Genomic DNA, 20,817 nt, shown 5'->3' with positions numbered 1-20,817 from the left:
TCGTCGCGAGAGATCTTACACAACACTAAGTTGAGTGTTGTGAGTATGGCTTCTCTCTAGTAGGCATTTATTTCTCCGTTTTCCCCAAATCTCTCTCTACAGGGTAGCGTTCTTCCATGAAATATAGCGTTTGATTGAGTGGTTGAAGTTTATTGACCATGAAATGACAACCGTCTGTCAGACGATATTGGGAACTTAAGAGTGGTAGTCACCAATTAGCGAATAGTCGTAGTGGGAGCATGGGCTAGTTTTGTGGGAGAAAACAACGAACACTTGTAGAAAAGTATAGTGAAGGAACATGGACAATAGAAAAGCCCTGTGAACAAAATTGCACAACACCGGGTTAGAACGAAACACTAAACGAACCCTGCTCTATTATGAAGCCCGACACAGTGTACCGGTCACCTATATAGGTGACCGGTACACTGTGTCGGGCTTCATAATAGAGCAGGGTTCGTTTAGTGTTTCGTTCTAACCCGGTGTTGTGCAATTTTGTTCACAGGGCTTTTCTATTGTCCATGTTCCTTCACTATACTTTTCTACAAGTGTTCGTTGTTTTCTCCCACAAAACTAGCCCATGCTCCCACTACGACTATTCGCTAATTGGTGACTACCACTCTTAAGTTCCCAATATCGTCTGAAAGATGGTTGTCGTCAGCCGCCCCCCACCAAACTCCGAAAGAACACTGACTTTCTGACTAGCTGGTCGATGGTCATTTTACTGGATAGCTGAAATGGTAAAAAATAGAAGGTATGGTAAATGTCCTAATAGAATTAAATCTTTACTTACTAAGGCACCTAACTGGAAGGTAGTCTGAACCCATAAATAAGAAACCAGAGTTGTAGCACGAGACTTCTAGTAGGGTCTTCGGTGTTTATCCATCGAATAAACCCCTCGTAAAATTTCAGTGTGAACCGCTAACATTAAGAATGAAAAAAAAATTCAGGGGGGAGATACTCAGCACAAACTGTCATGGTCGCAGTGATAAGTGATTTTGTGCACTCTCATCTGTCCTGTTCGACTGGTCACATACGATGATGCAGATCTCTAGCTGTAACGCACAGACAGACAAATTCACATGATTATGTTTCAATTAACCTGAATCAGTAGCATCTAGACTGGACCTATCGATTGAGGTTAACTGTGCTTATCAGTGAGGCTCATTTTTCTGGCACACTTTGTGCTGTGCGATTGTTGTGCACCCAGTATGATTCGTATCCATTGATTAATGCACTCAAGAACTGTGCAACAAATGCGCAGTGAATTCATATACAAGCCTTTGTTGCTTGCTGCTCGACTCAAGGTCTCCACATGGTTTGTTACCGTTTGAGTTAGTCTGATTGCATTTTCGGAAAATTTTCAGAGAACGTAATCCAGGCACAATCTACTTCAGACTGTATTTACCATATATAAGCAATCAGGATTCTTTTCGGCTGTAGCTGTTTGGTTGGATGCACATGATTCGATGCACAGTGGCACCAGTCTTTTATTGGTCTTTCCATGTTGTTGTTGCCGATGCTTTCTTTGTGTTTTCTGCATACCTGTTCTGTAGAAATCCCACCGGAAATAATCGATTTCCGTCGTTTATCTTCTTACTTCAGGTGTATTGATTTGTCTCTCCGCTTTCATGAAGAGAAACTGAATGTAAAGCATAGTGTGGTTTATTTGGTGGTGGTTGTTGAGGTAAGTCACTGTCTCATCCGAGGGTATTTTCTTCCGATTGACATGTTCGAAGATGTTCATCCATAGTGTTGCTAACCAGTATCTCTCATAAGTGTAGATTATTATTCTTCTTGCAAAAATTCATTCATAAATAGAGTTGAGCAAGTCATTCGCAAGCTGCACTGCACAGAGTCTTTAGAAGGTGAACATTACCAAGAGGAGTCTTGAACTTTCCTGGACGTTCGTTGAGTATTAGACAATAGCAAACGAACACTGCAAAGCAGTTCCACAATCCCTGTAGTAACCTTCACCTTCCAACTGATGAGGTAGCGGGACAGCACGCGCATGCTCCATCAGTATTATTTACCTCAACGTTGCCACTGCGGAGTGCTCCAGTGTCTGTATTGATCCCTCGACGATGAATCCGGATACCGATGATATGCCTAAAGTCCATTCAAACCGCTGATAATTTTTTTTTTTCATATGATATATGTGCATGCAAACGTCTAAGCGCTAGCATACGCTTGCTACTTGCTTGTTTTCTTCTGAGGTAGCTCTGTTAAGACTTTGGCCAGGTTATGATAACTCTAAGTCAGTAGAGTAGTAACGTTAGAGGAGATCAGAATTCCGTCACTGTCGCAAACGTCTAAGCGCTAGCATACGCTTGCTACTTGCTTGTTTTCTTCTGAGGTAGCTCTGTTAAGACTTTGGCCAGGTTATGATAACTCTAAGTCAGTAGAGTAGTAACGTTAGAGGAGATCAGAATTCCGTCACTGTCCAGTTTAGTATCCTTCAGTTTGTTCAGAAATGGTCCAGCATTGCTTCTGATTGGGCAGTCTAGTGAACTCACCATTCAACGAATGGGGCTGATAATGCGAAAGACCAATCATAACCAATGATCAATATCGGGCAAAAAAGAAATATACGAGGGCAATCACAGGACTGCTGAAGACCTATACACTGACGCACTGCGGCGCACCGCTAGCTTTATACTCACTGGTGGGGTGAACGTGAACATTTGCAACCAGTCCGCTTACCTCGGTTGACAGAAAGACAGCTGGCTGTGCTAAGTGATCCATCTGCATCATCGTGGCCAACAGTGACAAAATCATTTATTTATTTATTGATGTACGTTTAAAGTGAAGCAAAACCTATATGAAATGCACATAGCTTATTTGCAAGCCGTCAGATCCGTCCACTGAATATTATCATGTATGCTTCAGACTGCGCCTTCTTATTTTGAAACACTTGGGAAAGATTCTAATTCCAACTCCATGACAGCCAGTTCGTAAACCTAATCTGGAAAATTACAGCTTTATTAGTTTACACTAAAAGAATTAAGCCGGTTGCAAATCCAGAGGCCCTCAATAACTCAATCCATGTGTGAACTCTGGAAGACGGGAGCAACGAGAGGAAATTAGAAGTCAGTGAGTTTACCTTGCACTTAACGCCCAGGCTCGCTCCAACCAGGAGAAGCGCCTCCACGGTTTCCAACTTGTTTTGCTCTACAGCAAGGTGGAGTGGAGTTTGACCACGCTGAAGGTAAAAGCGGACAGTACGTAAAAGCGGTATTTGTTTAGTATAATTCAAAAGAATTGGACTTTGTGGAGATGGTAGGCTATAGTTCATTTTGGACTGAGGCAGTTTGGGAAAATACCTAGCCCATATGATTTATTCACACGGCTTAGCAATAGAGCAGAAGTGTTGAGCAGCCATAGCCATGTTTTCTGACTTAATGTTCAGATAGTAAGAATGCGTTTCCCTGGGTTTTTTAAGAGGGGACGTAAAAGGCTTATCACGGCTGATTATATGAACAATGAAAGATATGCTTATGCAGGGAGATATCCCGTCCATTTCTTAATAGCTGCTGATTAAGTTTAGTAGGTTTTGCAATTGGTTTGGAATCTTTTGACTGCCCATCTTACTGCCATATGGTCAAACACTTCTTTGTATTTTAGTGACAGTTTAGTCCGAGGTGGCCTGAGGACACTTTGTGAACCTGTACAATTTCAACACAAATCCTACAACACCGAAGCAACCAACTAGATTAACTAACTGTAAATATCCAAACAAATCATTGAACCGTAATAGTAATAATAACAATTGTTAATCTGCAACACTGCTGCTATGCCACGTGAAGGAAGCACCGCCAAATTGTCCAATACTAGACAAGAGCTGTCAAGATACTGACGTCGTCTTCTAACCACAAACCTTCTGGTCAATAAATTTGCACCTTCATTAATTAGCTGTTTATTTAACAGTTTTAACCGTAATAACCGTAATAATGAAATCAGATATGTTTGGCCCCGTCCTGCAGACTGCCATGCCAGTGTGCACTAGGATTTACCGAATGAGCCCTTGAAGCACGGTTACATAATAAACATAAAGAATGATAGATTACACTGGGTGTCCAGTTGGGTCATTTTTCACGCAACGTTTTAATTCTAGGCAGCAAAACTGTTTGAACGAACACAGTCAAAGGCCCACCTCCATAGGAGGTATATGCGTGGCACCGTTGTGAGCGCTGATGACCCTCTAGTAGACGAAAAATATCTCATCCAGTTTAACAGTGCGCAATCCTCAATGAAGAATATACTTAAGGAGAAACAACAAGCGAATTCCGTTTCCCCAAGCTGGTCATAAGAAAAAGCACTTAGTCTGGACAGATTGTGTTTTGAAGAGGAAACCGATTACCAAGTCAGCCGCTCATTGTGATTAGGGAAACATACAATCAAATGGTCCGTTCAAATATCAGGTGAATTTTCATCCACGTAGCTCTCAATATTGACGCATCCATTGTTTACAATCTCCGTTCGTTGGTTTCTGTATTTGAATATGTATTCTGCTTGTCTCCGAGTGTTGATGCTTGCTCAAAGTCAACCTGTCCACATATAAGTATTCTTCTGAACGCTTCCCATCATCACCCCGAACCCGTAGTTACTTGGCTCCAACATTTATCAGTAGATGCTTTCTAGGTCAGTTTTCCTGCAATAAATGACATCTGTTTTCCCCATCGTCCTTTGGTTCATTTGTATGACTACAACTTCATCACAAGAAAACCTGTGAGCGATATCCAAACCACCTAAGTCCAGATCCTGAAAATTCCAAATCCTCTGCGCAAAGTGCGTAATGCACTTAACCCAAATGGCCTGTGTAAAATGATATATTGCCTAAAAGTAATTGAACGAATGAATTGTTGTTCGGTTAGTTAATTAAATAATTAACTATTTTGGTTCCATGCTTCTGAGATGTTATGATAAAGTGGTTAACTGCCTGGTTTACACTCGACAATGTATCTGCAACCAAAACAAAACTTCGCATAGCGTCTTCCACATCCTAAAACAGTGTGGTTCACTGTCGCTTTTCTTCAGAGGATGGTATCAGGTTGTAGACCTGCACACAACGGTCGCACAAACCGATGAAATGTGTTTTAGTAGTTGACTAAATTAAGAATGTTAAGAGTGTCACTTAATGAGCCTGGAAAGATAGTTCGAAACACAGATAAAGTCTTCAAGTTGTTGCAAATGTGCTCAAGATTCCTTCTTGCCTCGTTGGCAAAAGTAATGAACCTGGTTTACCACAACCAAAGGATGAACGTAAGCGATAAAACCCTCTTTCACGGTCCTAGTGTTCTCTTGTACACACCCGCTCATTGGCAGCGTGTCGTTCATATACGGATGATCTGGTTAATACTGTATGTTTGAAGCAAATTTGGTGGAATATCTACGACTGAATTTGTGGTTTTGTAGTCACTGGGAGCTCTCCAAAACCGCCAGCGGTTGTGTAAAGAGGTTTTTATCTTCTCAGTCGGTAACTGGAAATAGTTTGTGCCTGTTTCCCTGGGACCCCGAATAAGTACGTGTTCCTGCAGTCAGGTTACTTGATTACTCAGAAAGCCTAGTACAGTTCAGTAAAACGTTAACATGTATTGTGCTTTTGTGTCCTAGAGATCGTTTGAAGTTTTTGCTTAAATTGGTAGAACAATTTCTTTGGTTTCTTAGTATAGGGGAGCTTTTGCCAAGAGCTACATTTTAGATGTCACTCTGATAAGATAGTCAATACGAAAATGTCAACCCAACCGTAACAATCCTTGCTATTGTAAGATGTTTGATTTTTGTGATAGCTTCTCCCCATAGTCACACTTGAATAAAATTGATCGGTACAGTGCTGAAGCGACACAGTAATACATCGATAAAATCCACAGCTTTATGGCTTTAGTCATCAATTATCAGAGAGAGAGCAAGGTTCACCAGAATGAACAGCGCACTATCTGGCTCGTACATTGTTGGTTGCTTCTACATCAAATTGATGCCTTATTAGGAAGTAGATGGTGTCCGGCAGATTTGCCAGTGTGGCTTCGTGAAGTGCGGAGTTACCATTCTGAAAATGAAGAACAACAAAAACATAGAGCATCTGATAAAGCCAGTAAATTGCAAGAAATCGGCCTGCAACAACGTTGGACATCGATAAACATCTTTCATTGCAAAGCTTTAAGACCCTCCGTAACGACACCTTATGCATACGATGAGTTTTTCATTACGTGTAAACTCGGATTGCAGATAAACTGGGGGCTCAACAATACACAATTTTTGTAACAGACGGTGAACAGAAATTAGGAAGTATAAAAATACAAAACAATTAAATTGGTTTACTGAAAACTAGTTACCATAAATTATATGAGGATGAAAGGACATTGAAAACAGCAGGTAATGTTAAATTCCATGATTCACGGATGAAAAGAGAAGGCAACTACTGATAAGTTTGATACTGAGAAAGTGTGATCTACTGCTGATCACTTGAACAGACAAGATGAGACATAGATTCGAAAAGAGCAGAGACGGAATCTATTTGAAAAGTGTACCTCCCACCCGCCAAATTACATACCAAAACATCAGTCAAGCATTGAATTATTCTCCAAAACAGAAAGTCTAACTTTGTTCAGAAAATTTTACAAGGCCAAGGAAGAAGGATAATTTCTTTGAGATAGTTTTTGTGTGAAGCCTAACGTAAGTGGATTGCAGAATGTCGCGGTGGAGCCTCAAGTATAATAAAATACAATGGACCAGAAAAAAACTAGGATTGTGCACCAGAAAAACAAAAGAAAAACAAATTCATGAAGAAGGGTTTCAGTGTTGAACTTAGCTGCGGTGGCTAAATTTATTCCACCAATTTAAAAAAGCAATCTTTGGGTCTTCACAATTTCTCCGGAAACAAGAGTGCCGGGACAATCGAACGAAGGTGAAAAGAAATCATCGGCAAACGCGTAGATGCTCAAAGAAGTTTAAAGAAGATTGGTGATATAGGGCATAACTGACTAACGACTGAATTGCGTGGCCAAACTGCGGGCATTTGAAGGCTGTCGCATAAAAACATATGGTACAGCGTTCTCGAATAGTCTATTGATCCGGTTTGACATTTCTGGATGCAGGCCATAAAATAAACGCACATTAAGAAAGTCGGCTTGCGATATTTCTTCAAAACCCTCTGGGATTTTATCAGCACCGGCACGGTTTCAGCAAAGATGTTAAGGATACAGCGTCAAGAAATATGAAACCATTGTGCCTAAGTTCATACTGGAGGGTAAAGTAATACCCATGGCTGTCTTAGGAGAACCAAATGCGTTTAAAACTGATTTGTCGCATAACTTAACTATACACAACACATACAATAAATAAAACACCTCATATTTATATTGCTGTATTATGTAGATCAAAGAGAAAATTATGTAGTGATCAAAGTAGAGTTGATTTGTCTGACCTCGTGTTGCTTATGGGCGCTTTCTATCGTATGCCGCTGACTAACACGTACAAAAGTACTGTAGAAAAACATATCACTTAACCACAGCTGAATTCAAGAATGCTGCACAAGATTAGTTATGCGGTCGTGGAAACAATTTCAATTTCTTCCATATAAGCTGTCCTCCTTAGTGTTCAAATTAGGGCACAAGTTGACTCCACATCACAAATCTTTTAGTTTTTGGAAAACTGCAAAGAAACACGGCAGTCACTGATCACTCACTTTTGTTGTGGCCTTCCGATTTGCTTTGTGAGCCAGCAGGGTTTCTATACATGTATGGTACCCAAGCCGGGAAACTTCAATAAGAGGAGTGTCTTTTGTCTGCAGGGAAAGTCGAATACATTTTGATCACACATGTTAGTTTTGTTTTGAACTGCAATTGGGTCAGTGACACATTCGACGATGGCGCTTTAAGGACTACATCCCTTTAGTGTGTGTGAAAACTGGAAGGTTTTTTACCTCGTGTAGCTTCTGGTGAACTACCTAAAATTTCCATGCCTACCAATCCCAAAAATAGTAATTCTGAGTGTGGAACAGATGCTGATCAGAGTGGTCTCGCAAAAGAAAGCAGTCGTTGCATCTTCAGTCAACGACTGGTTGTTTTCTCCTTGTAAAGGACATCATTTTACAGTAAAAAATAGTCTGATATGTGACCAAACACCTCACCCTGCAGTTTCCATCGAGTGACCAGGTTAATATAACTCAACTGAAATTTGACATCCATCCATTATATGACCCTCTAAACTGGATGGTTAGGTGTCCAAGTAAACTTACTGTTGGTAAGAGTGCGACTGGATTGTATATTGCTTGATTGACATGGCTTATTTTATAAGACCCTTAGGCTAGCTTTCATATATCACTAGAGCTCAATTGTTCACAGAATGTCCTGATAGTACCGGCATGTCCATTATAGTGAACAACGGTACATGCCAGTGAAAATGCCTGCAAGCGCTGTACGCCAATCCGATGTGCAGTTTGTTGCTTTAGCGTGGCAGATTGTTATTTCAAACCTTTTCACTGTTTGTAAAAGGAAATTCCTTCTGTCTCGTGTAAACTAATCGGGATTTTGCTTAGCGTATCCGTTCACTCGTAGCGGTTGCCGTCTGGTTCTCTGGATGTAAAATGACAATTCTGGGTTTGGTCGGCCTTTGCATGTAAATAACATCTTGAGAAATGGAGCGTTCGTGTATCGTTCGTGTATCGTTCACTAACATATATATCAAAATGTAACATGTTTCGCCGGAAATATTGTCTGACTTAAATAAGGTCGTCCATGATACACCTTAACCATGATTTAGAACTGCTCTCGCCTTTTCTTAAAATATATTGGCATCTATTTTGGGATGCTGGAATAAAATTTCAGGGATGAAGGATTTCACACGACTTCTTAAGTGACCATGCTGAGCATAAGTGTGACTGGATATCAATTAAGTCAACATTTATTACGAAAATTTAATGTCTCTGAAGATGTCATCGCACTGAGATAACTTGAAGTTTGCCCAAAATACATGTAGGACTGCTGATGAGACAAATAAGAAATTTTGTGCGCGCATCTCTTAAATATGCTTAGATGTCTTGGGGGCCTAAAAAGGCTTGCCTGTCTTTTACCCATATTCCTATCCAGAATAGTCTTCTACCCCATCCATTATTGTTCACCTGCTGATAATCAGGGATCTGAAAGCAAACAATACAGCGACCGCCTGATGATCAATTCAGACTGAGTTGAAATATTCTCAATACGCCGATATACACTTTTACCCCATTGGTATAAGTTGTACCCGTCTCGTAGCCGAAAGTATCGCTCTCTGGAATTCCTAAAATGCTAGCGAGGGAAGAACACTAGGTCTGTGAATATGACCTGACTTACCATATAAACGACTCGTGTAAAACATCAAAACCTGCCAATCATAAACAAGAAGTGCTGCTTTGGAGCGATCAGTTGGACTGGTTGGTACTGCTGAAACTATGACTACAAAATAACAGATGGGCCCATGCCAGGGCAAATCAGTGGTAAGATTGTAGGAATATAGTGAATATCAGCTGATTTTATTACTCGATGCAGGACTAAAGAAACTGACAAATTCAAGGGTTTGAATTGAAAACTTAATTCTATTCGCTTCTTTTCAATTTACTGGGACAGTAGCCAAGGCTAAAAGTTGAATTCTAACAGTTATATAGAGGCTGTCTTTTTTTACAATAAAAATCCGCATGCTTATTTATTGTTTTCCGTAAAAGTGGGGCAATGCTGTCTTATCGTAGCTCGACTGCGCCAAGCCAAAGTTCCAACTACTATCATTCAACATGTTAGCACAATGCGTTATCACTGTTGCACTAGATATTTTGAACAGACTCGTCCAAACGTCCGGTAGTATTAGGCCTTCAATGATGTGCTTGGTTTTGCCTCTCAGTTGGCCCAAAAAACCAGCCATGCGTAGCCTGTCCGTACATCCTTTTCATGGGCCTCAAAAGTGTTTTTAATTCAGCAGTTGAGGTTTGGGAAACTTGTGGTATAAAATTTCTGTATAATCTAGACCACCAGGTGACTGAATGCTGGGACTGGGTGTGACGTCTCCGTTGGATTCGGTCAAAAAGAGACTTTCATCCCTCACCAAGCGCTCGTAACGCATTGTTCTAAAGGGGATGCTTATTTCCAAGACTAATGGCCATCCAAACCTGTGAGGTGTGGTTGCGCAACTTTACACGTGCCGTTAAAAAGTACGCGTGTTACCCGGTGGAGCATGTGCTGAGTGCAAACAAGTGCGAGGGTTCATTCATGGATGGATGTATAACCTTGACACTGATTCCCTGGTCTGTTCCGTAGCTCGCACATGATTTGCTGCTCGAACACAGCCATTGACACTGTTTACAGGGCTCGGCTCTGAAGTAAAAAATCTAACAGCTCGACTGAGTAATCTCGCTAGAGTGCCCTTATATGGCTAGTTATGAAAATATCATCTACGTGGTTACTGTAACTGACCAACACCCTCAAAGAAGCAGCCTGAATGTGATTGATTCTGAACCATCAGGTCATTCCAAGGTCATGTATCACTGCGGATGTCCCAATTATTGCTCCTCTTATATATATATATATATATATATTCTTTGTTCTTTATTTGGAACTACTGCCAGCTTACTTATTGTAGACCTTATAAGTGACCTTATAAGTGCACAGGGCTGGCAAATAAAGATATCGAGGTTATACATCGCTATAGTTATAACACAAAGGATGGCATGTCATGCAGTTTCGAGCAAAAGATTAAACCCCGCGTTTCACTCACTTCCTTGAAACTACCAAATTTCCTCGTCGTAAGGATAAAATAATTAGCACAAAAGCAAACATTAGGAGATCCACCTCACTCAAGCAGATTATTGGTTGCTTACCTCTGATGTGATGTCAGGGTTCGCTCCGGCAATCAGCAACAGTCTCACTATCTCCTGTTGATTCAAATCTGTCGCGTAGTGCAGTGGACTATTCCCCTGTGAATCCTGTAGCGAATCGGGAAGGATAAAAGTGCTGTGATACGGTAACCGCTTTAGAGAGTGGCCATTCTCAAACATCCTAAAGTGGTAATGCAGCCGTTGTATTTTAACTTGGAACGACTCATTAAAACTAGTGATTTTCAGAAGAACACTACTTTTTAAAGCCAATCTGGTGAAGATTTAAAAAATTTTGCGAAGCATTTTCATTTTACAGGCAGTGCACATTTCCAGACACAAAAAACAGCGGCAATGTGTATGACTAATTCATTCAGCTACTGGCAGCTGCTTTAAGTATAATAAACACGTGTCACCAGGCTTAGCTCAGAGGAGCCTGCTATCAGAGGGGATGTTTCACAGTTCTGAAATGCCCTTAACTCTTAGGGGATCAAAAAGCACTTACCAAGTCGTTAATTAGTTCCAACATCTGAGGCAGTTTGAGAAGATATGCCATCACACCCATGTGACCTTTCCATGCTGCCAAATGCAGTGCTGATCTGCCACGCTGAAAACACCAGTTAAAAATAATCACTGTTTGACCGAAAGTTCAAACGCAGAGCGCAACAGAGCTGTACAAACTGCCATTGTTTCGAAACTAATTTGGGATAAAAACAAAACATTTCTCCCATAAGGAGCAAACACATGAAGTTTTGTTTCCTACACAGCCGAAAACTCAGTACATTGAAGACTGGCATTGTTAGATTTTTCTATAGGGGACTTTGCATCTCTAGTGGCGGAATAAGTGTGTCTCTGAATTTACAATGTCAAGGTATTTTGAAAGAAATCAGGCAAAAAAGTGATCGTTAGGTTTCGTAAATTTAAGGGATTCAATTTAAGTAATACACAACGACGGTTAAGTTCAGAATGCAAAATTTTTCATCTCTATAAACATTTTGAAAAAGAATTTGGGTGCAAGCCCATAAAATAAATGATTGATTTGACTTGCTTCTTGGTTCAGGTTAAAGGGATTGAAGCGAGAACATTCTCATCTAGATACCTCATGAAAATGACATACTGAATCGGGTGTTACCCTCTCCGTGGTGTTGGGAAGTGCTCAACAACCTGTCACCAAAGAGAGGAACCTGGCCAATGGGCGTGTTGGATCAAATATCATCATAATTTTCTCTTCCTTGTGATGTTCTGTTTTCAGTCCTCAGAATTTGTCCATATCCGCTCACTAGTCTGGTTTTTGTGGCGTTTTATGAGCCTTAACGCCCCCTGTGCGCCAGAAAATGCGGTGAAGGAAATGAACATTCAAATAAACTTTGAGCCATTATGGCTAGAATATCACTGCATTATGTTGATCCACCTCATGTGCCAGTGATGTTATATCTGCTTATTTTTTACCCCTTTATTTTTGGTTTTCAATTTCGTTTAACAAAAATTCACATTCACTACTCTTGTATAAACAATTTTCTTTCCACCCTGACGTAGTTATGGTGAATCCAAACAGAAGAGGAGAGGCACTGGACTCGAGTTTCGCTCTTAATAGAGCATATTTCTGCGGTATGATCTCCTGATGCCTGACGTGTGGGAGAAGCTCCCTACTAATGAACAGACGAAAGCCTTCGACCGCGGAGTTGTTTGTTGGAAAACACCAACTCACCAGTTACAGACTTTTGTACAGGGGAGCAAAATTATCATATGCATCTTATTTATAAAAACTGAATGTCCTTCTTCTTGAAGGCGTTTCCTTGAACTTTCCTGGATACTCATTGACTATCACTCAAGTTTAAACAAACACTGCAAGGCAATTCCACAAATTTCGTAATAAATCTCACCTTTCGATAGATGCGAAGCGGACTTTCGAGAAAACCACATACTACTCACATGCCTCATCAGCAGTATCCACCGCTACACACATTCCCTGTTTAAAGGTCGTTCACATGCCACTGATTTTTACTTGCCTCCGTTAATTCGGCTCCAGCAGCTGGTCTATTCCGCTGTTCTTCGGATGTATCATGCCACTAATGAAGTTGAGTTTCACTTACTCTTTGGATCTGCGACCGTCTTGAATTGTGTAGACGTTCCAATGGCGGCCGGTAACGACAAACGGACCTTGTCATTGGCTGCTCAGCTTCCGCGACCCCAGTCCACTCCTTCCAGGATTCTGATAATCCTTCCACCTGGCCTTCGCGCCTATGGAGAACGGTCGTGCCTTTCTACTTGCCATTTTCTCTCTAGTCGTCTCCTGAACGGCGGTCAAGTTTTCTCGAGCTTTCCCCCTTTCTTCCTCTAGCTCGGGAGACAAGTGTGTTGCTCACCTGCCCAACTCCTGCAGGCAATTCCTAAACTCTTCGCTCTTGAAGCAAGGCCCAGATTGGTTAAGATCATTTTTGGCACCCCATATTTGGCCACGATGTGGTGCATTACCAACTCGTTGATCGTCATTGCCCATTGATTTGATATGGCTGCCGCTCCGATCCATCGCGACAGGTGTCTTGTCATTATCACGATATGTTTATTTCCGCTGCTTGTCACTGGAAAAGGGCCCTTGACTTACCGGACCATAACTCGCCGATTTCCAAGACAGAAATGAGCTCCATGGGATGAGCTGCTCTTGCCGTATCCTTTTTCATTACATGGCACCGCTTACAGGACATCACATAACCCATTACCTCACTTCTCACCCCGGGTCGGTAGGTCCTCTGCCAAAGTAAGTCGTACGTCTTGGTGCGCCCTGTGAGTGCCACCTCGTAGCATTCGACGATCAGCTTCTGTCTCAAGACAGTACGACATCAGAATTAGTGGAATTCCAGGAAATTACGACAGATTTACCAATACTCAGGCTGTCGAAATGACTCTGGAATGTTTTTAATTCTTTGTGTCCCTCTTCTTTCTCAATACTCCCTCCATCAAACAAGGCGGTTGCAACCTTCCGTAACATATGACAGTACCGATACTGTTGCACCAAACTTCCGGGATTCAATTTGACGACGATGTTTTAGCATTAATCGTGGTCTTGGGGGCTTAATCTCCAGCCCCTGGTCTCGACAGCCGATCAGCTTGGTGGTTTCCCTTCCCTCAGAGAGTTTCGTATCCGCAATCTCCCGGCTGGTAGTTTGAACATTTAACTGTCCGGTCGGGAACATCATGATTGGCTCACGCTCTGCTTGACACTCTGATCGACCGTAACCGCATAACTAAATCATGTTGAAAGATGCAGCTTCTGCTGAATGACTGGAATTTTGCAGGACCCGTAGAAACGACTGGAGCGCCGACTTGCACTATTTTAGTTTGTAAGTGCGTGTGGAATATATATTCTAACGGGAACAAGTCTCACTTTAAGCGGACCACTACAAAGATATTCAATGATAATGCTTATGGCTCCAGGAAGGAAGGAAGGGAAAATCAACTTTGATACGGAATGATGGTGATTCCAATGCATCCAATTAGTGACCTTTCAGGGGAATTTTTAATCGAACATCCATGTCAGATTAGACCTTACACCCGGAAGTCAAAGACTATTACCAATTTAATCAAACATATCCGAAATTAAATTAACCACGCGACTTGCGCGGTCAGCGAGAGAGCATCAAATGACAGAAAATGGTGAAGACAAAAATAATATCAAACAATAATAAAACAGTAATAAGGATAAATAACAACGACGTCAGATTTTCTGAAATCAATTCTTTTGCACAAGAATCTGGTTTTACATGTAGCTCACCTGAATGAAGTTGGATCTCTCGTTAATGATGACTTAAAATTTTCCCCCAGCAATAATTCTAACGTAGTATAATGTCTGCTCCTGTGTTACATACTATTCAAGCTACCAACCTCTTCATGCTAAAAGGTGTTATCTAGGGTCGCTTCATTTCTATTAGATATGGAAACCTGGCGGAGTGCAGCAAATGAGCTGCCAACTGTAGTGGATCGTTTGAGTTATGTAGCGTAGCGCGAGCCTGTGTTTGCTTCACGTATTAGTTACTACCTGCGTTTCAAACACATTTGTTACGCAAGCACAGCATACGTTTTTATTACTTCGGAAGCGAAAGCTAACCGTCTATCTTCCACTGCTTCTCAATGGTTTAGAAATCGCCGGAGACGGTTTTACCGTCTCCAAATCGTTTCAGATACCCTCGGATGAATGCGAATTTGGTTTAGATGGAAGAATAAACTGAGTCCAGCCGAGTCTCGTTCATAATGGTTTTCTGTATATCGCGTAAATTTCTGTAATCCAAACGTTCTCGAATAAGCATGTTGTCAGGACTAACAACTCCAAACTCTCACAGCTTCCGTCAGTGATAGCCAAAGATACAAGTTTGGTTCGAGGAATTGCGTATTCTAAAAAAAACTGTTCCATCTACGAGGACCCAAAAGAATCAACTTTACTAAACGAAATAATGCTCTGCAGCATTCGAAATGGAGGCACTGGATTTGATAATTTGTAACGTTTGCCTATCCTCTTTGCGAGCTCACTTTGTTGAGAAACTGTCCTAAATTGGAGCAGCCGTTCCGGTGACAATCATCTTTTCGTGTTTCAACCCCCACCAAGGACTACCATAACATGTAAACGAAAGTCGTGCACGCACCTCACATACTCTTATCAGCGTATTAACCTCTTAAAAGCAGAATGGACGCCTACTGTGATGAACTACAAAGAGTTACTCATCTGTGTCAACATAATACAAATTTACCCTGTCTTTTTGGAGGACATTGCATCGCTGCTTGTAAAAAACCTCCATGAGGGTCTGATTGCCTCGATGGGCTGCAACAAGAAATGGTGTGAGTCCAGTCTGAAAACAGATAAGTAAAAACGATGCGTGATTTAGGCAGCAGCATAAAGGAAGTTAGGCTGATATCAAAAAAAGTGTGTGACTACATGGCTGAATGGATTGCCTTGTATCTCGACCATCATGATAGAGAATGTTCAAAAATGCAGAAGTAATAGGCATAGAAAAGGTTACTAAATATTAAATATCTCCCTTGATTACATGGTAATGACTGCCAAGGACATAAAACCAGCAGCAGCTTTGTAAATTAGGGCGGTCAAGTAAAAATAAATGAATGAATAACTCTCTCGTGTTGCCACACAAATACTCTGGCTATTCTAGGCAAAACTGAAGGGAGATGAATACAAGTGTCCCTGTTAATAAAGCTCACTAGCAGTGTGCATTCTTGGTATGTGAACTACAATTATCCAACATGCGAGACGGGGGCATTTACACTAAACCATGCCGTATTAACTCCGGGTTTAATAACCGAATAAGCCAGCATGCCCACGCATAAGCGATACGACTGGCTTGCATGAAAGACGAAATAGCAAACATTGTGGCTATTTTAATCAATAGCCACGCGTGTCGATTTTCAGAAATGACGCAGCGACACGAAAGCCTGAGAGCTGTTTAGTAATCCTGACTGAGTACTGTGAGTAGTGATAAAATATGCAACAATTTGTATAGACCTTATTTCTGACTTGGTGAGACACCCTAAGAAGTCGAAACTTAGGTTCCCTACCTCCAAAGTTTGACGAAAAACCACCAGAATAATTAAAAGTGGTTCAAACGAAAGCTATACGCATACAAATTTCAGAGACCCAACAATGATGCAGCGAACATTGTGAGCATCAAAACTTTTACCATTTTAGCGGGTTGATGGCATACATCCGTCCTAACCTCCTTCTCCTTTGTTCTTCGAAATACCCTCGTCTGATTATAAAGATAACCACTCTTCAGCAAGTTATCTTGTTTCTGTATTAGTGTTAATATCAAGACTCAAGTTATCTGTTTCTGTATTAGTGTTAATATCAAGACTTTAAGAACATTTATCGACCATGCAGATGTTAAAAAAGTGAGTTCACAAAATATATATTTTTGGGTAAAATTAACAAGTGTCGGTTATCTTAAAATTCTCCATTTGATAGTAAACGAGATTTCTAGGATCCTTATATTGTGAACTCCTCCAGTTAATGCGATAGATGGACATGGTTTTATACAACCTGACATGGTCAAGCTTGTTTTCGACGTTGTATAGATATTGGACATCAGAATAGTGCGCCTTATCAGGGCTAAAATAACTCGGGTTGAATAATTTTTGTAACATTTACGAAAATAACCGGTACTTTACGTGTTTTTAACGGCTTCTCATTCTTCAAGTACCATAAGGGGGTTGTAGTAAATCTTTTCAATGTTTTTGCATGCATGAAGCTCACATAGATGAAACAGTTTTGTTCTGATTATTGAGAGGTAGCAGCTAATGAAAATTATTTGTGTACATATAAAGAAAAAAGGGAGTTCTGACTCCGCGGAATAACACGAAAGATTCCTAAGAAATTTAAACCAATACAGTTAATGGTATTTTGACTTGAGAAGTATTCATACGCACAGTACACACAATGTGGATGCCTGAAACCCCGAGCAAACCTGTGGCCTTACGTGTGAAGAACTGTCGCTGGACAATATCCGTTTCCCGGATAAGCTAAATCACGGAAAAGATGTCTCCTAATTCCGGAAATTAAATACGAGAAAAATGATGACCAATGCGTTGGACAAACACAGTAAAAACGCACTCCGGTAGCTGCTATCAAGATGTGCCGCAAAGGAATCAGCTCTGATGGGTGAGAGCTCACAAAAGAAAATAAGACTTGTCTCTGTTCCATGAACGGATTTTAGTGAAGGGACATTTTGCTCTGTAAATTTGTCCAAGGTTGTTCTACTGAACTTGTAAAAACTCTCTGCTCAAGAGTATTGTTAAGAGGTTAGCAGAACTTATCAAAAGCAATCGCCATGAAAACTGGTTTTTTTAGCTGAACACTGGATTGACCAACCAGTATCAACAAAATAGTTGTTTATTTCTCAATAAACAGTGTGGTTTGTCATTTTGAATTTCTTTGTCAATCCAGTGGATTTTTTACTGAGTTCAACGCTTGATTCCAAACTGATAGTTTTTGCATTATCCTCGCAAGCATCCGGTTGCTACATGCAAGAACTAAAGTATTTTATGCCCAGCCTTATGGGCTCATCCTATTAAACCAGACTGTGTAATCTTCGTAGGATTCTGTCTGTATGTGGCAAGGATCACTGATCTAAGACAAACAGTTAGATGTGTCGCCAACATGAGTGTGCGAGTTACCCGCCTCCACTCGTCCGTCCATTTACAAATATGGCAGCTCAGGCTAACAGCCAGCCCGAGAAGAAGTCACAATTCCGTATAGGATCGAATTAACTGTCTATAAATAACTAGTCGGTAGAGGTCATATTCTTAGGTGGTGAGATTTCTACTCATACAGTTTTCGATCACCTCATGAATCTTGACCTAACCACAAGTGCACTTTTCTGGATGTGAGTTCCTAATCCTTGGACTCATAAGTGTCAGATCACGGAATCGATGATTATTCAGGAAAATTGTAATCCGTTTGAGGCCAGTGTACCAGTTCCGATCTAACAAAACGTGTCTTCTTCCATGACTTTTGCGCTACGGTTCACTTATCGCTGCAGTTCGTTCTGATTGGCTATCGTAAAGACGTCAAACAAGCTCCTAAAACATCGATTAGGGATTTAATTAGAAAAAAATGTATAAAAGTCCGTTTTTTGGATCTAAGGAATGCGACCATGTGATCACTTTCCGCCTTACGGTCGGGTCATATGACACCGTCTGTTTTACCACCTGATACAGGCAGCAGCTGAATATTCTCTTGCGGTGCTTTGCTCTATGGCATGTTGTCTCTCATCAGACTAATAACTTTACCCTGTCACATGTGCGCTCCGAAACTGATCATCTCCGCGTCACATGTTGCTTTAATGGTATCCAAAATCAACGCCCACTCTACTAATGGCTGACAGCATTGATCTGATAGAGAACTAAAAAACTCACGTGATCCGGTTCGTCAATTTTCAGAATGTGATATTTTTGGTAAAGATATTTCAAAATTCCGATAGCATTGGCTTCTGCGACGAAGTGAATGATGGTTTGTCCTTGCTAAAGAGGAGAAATTACGAGGCCTAAGTGTGACGGTAGGGAAACCTCGTTTGAAAGCTTATCTCAAAATGTCATACCTTACCGGCATATTATTAGACGGAAGGAAAGTTTGGAGCTTACAGTAGGGTTAATTATGTATTGAGTTATGATCTTGGTCAACAAATCCATCCAAGCTACGGATAAACTCATTTTTTGAAACCGCCACCACATGAAAATGCCTTGAAAGAAATGACCAAACTATGTGTTTGTGATCGACTCTCTTGACGTTAATTTCCTTTACGTATTTTAATTTGACGCATTCAGCGCTAATCTAGCAAGTTTAGCACTATTACGTTGCTGTGTGATTGCACTCTCCTGTAAAGGTTAGTAAACTTTTTCAATGCCAGAATTGTAAGTGCAGTTAGCCTTATCCTTTCCAACTGGCCTGACTAGTGGTTTTACAACGAGAAACTGCTTTAACTGACGTTCGAAATTCGTCACGTAATATCTTCATGTGCAGCGTTAGTCCGGAAAAAAGCTCTTTGTCTGGCTTAAGGTAATTTAGTTGGTTTCCCATTTCATGTCAGACGTAAAGAAAATTACCAAGTTGTTTTTTTATGGAAACAGCTAATGTACTTGGTAAAGTCAGCAGAAAATCGAAGCAAATAATAACGTTTAGGTCAGCGTTAACACGTGAAAAACGAATACCGGGTTGTTTCGTTCTAACCAGTACATTCACTAACAGACAGTATGGTAAATTAGCGGTCCAGCAGCAAAGATATATGCCATGAGACGGCCGAAGTTATGTGGGTCTGCCGAATTTACTCAGATATACCAGACCAGAGGACTGCAATGCACAATGCCATTTCAACTGTAGAAGTTTCCGGAATTCACAATGACAAGTAGGTAGAGTAGTTATCACAGGGTTTCAGATAAATTAGGTGAGATTTTCCCCACTCGTCACAGATAGCGTCCGGCTAGGAAGGGCAGTGTACATTAAGCTCATCTCGGTTGGATCCGATTTTAAATTACTGAGATACTGAGTTCTCTCACTAAATAATTCTGATTTCGTAAGTTTTCTGTTGTATGTGATCATGTTAATTAAAAATTGCATTATGGCTGGTCCTATTTTTTGTGTGGTAACCGTCCGTTGGTTAAGTTATTCGTTATTCTCAGCAGTATACTTTTTGAGGTATATGTGAGTAAGTGTTTGGCTACCTTATGGGTCAGAAGTTGGGACGCTCACAATTTGAGCCTACTGTAATTCGGATGCAACGTGTTAGTATCGTTCCGATAAAATATCAGAAGAATGCTGCTTAGGGGGAAGTGTTTGCCTCAAACTCAAAGGCTACCGCGGCAAAATGTGTCATTATGCATCGCGGTGAAACATGAAGACCGTGTTGCGAATGTATGTAAATCGAAATTAATTCAACGAATCTTAAACCGATCAATTTTGTTTAATTACATCGCTATAGCAACAAGATGGCCCGCAGCTTTATACAAAATAGGTCGCCCTGTTGTTCCCCGTCCGCGTTGCGAGATATCATCCCGTAAGTAGAACTAATTTGTACAAAAGGTACCATACAGTTGTTTTTATCCCTATTGAATGTCATCAGCAGTGAGCACTTCAAAAAATCTCCCGGGAGTCTTCAAGATGCGCCCTGCCGTTCTGTAGCAACCAATCAGAACCAATCAGCAACCAATCCTTCATTCAAGGAACCCACGCCATATTTTTACGCACCGACCGAAAGCTTCCTGTCTTCTTGGCTTTTCAGTATAGACCGCTTTTACTTGGAGGAAGAAATGTCATTTGTAAATAACAAAATTTTCTCACACAAACATGGACATCCAAGTGGCTCAGAGAAACAATAGCTTCACAAGATGAGGGAAACCTCAATTTGAGAAGTTGTGATTCCCGGCGTCAGTCAACCCCCGATTTTGCTTCTGTAACTTTCACTTACATTATGAACCCCCAGTTATTT

At 40.9% G+C, this 20,817-nt stretch overlaps 1 protein-coding gene across 1 annotated transcript in view; it reads right to left on the bottom strand.

Annotated features, from left to right (window-relative positions):
* Positions 1–20,817, bottom strand: part of T265_07077 (hypothetical protein) — a gene marked incomplete at both ends in the record, with an annotated part of 47,053 nt that overhangs the window by 10,366 nt on the left and 15,870 nt on the right. The window contains 7 exons of the mRNA XM_009172515.1: positions 3,101–3,199; positions 5,945–6,043; positions 7,682–7,780; positions 10,841–10,945; positions 11,340–11,441; positions 15,577–15,675; positions 18,752–18,856. Coding sequence (XP_009170779.1) covers positions 3,101–3,199; positions 5,945–6,043; positions 7,682–7,780; positions 10,841–10,945; positions 11,340–11,441; positions 15,577–15,675; positions 18,752–18,856 — 708 coding nt within the window. The remainder of the gene's footprint in view (positions 1–3,100; positions 3,200–5,944; positions 6,044–7,681; positions 7,781–10,840; positions 10,946–11,339; positions 11,442–15,576; positions 15,676–18,751; positions 18,857–20,817) is intronic.

The sequence above is a fragment of the Opisthorchis viverrini genome, assembly GCF_000715545.1.
Source record: "Opisthorchis viverrini unplaced genomic scaffold opera_v5_156, whole genome shotgun sequence".
In the NCBI taxonomy this organism is placed as follows: Eukaryota; Metazoa; Platyhelminthes; class Trematoda; order Opisthorchiida; family Opisthorchiidae; genus Opisthorchis; species Opisthorchis viverrini.
This window is presented reverse-complemented; position numbering and strand designations above follow the sequence as displayed.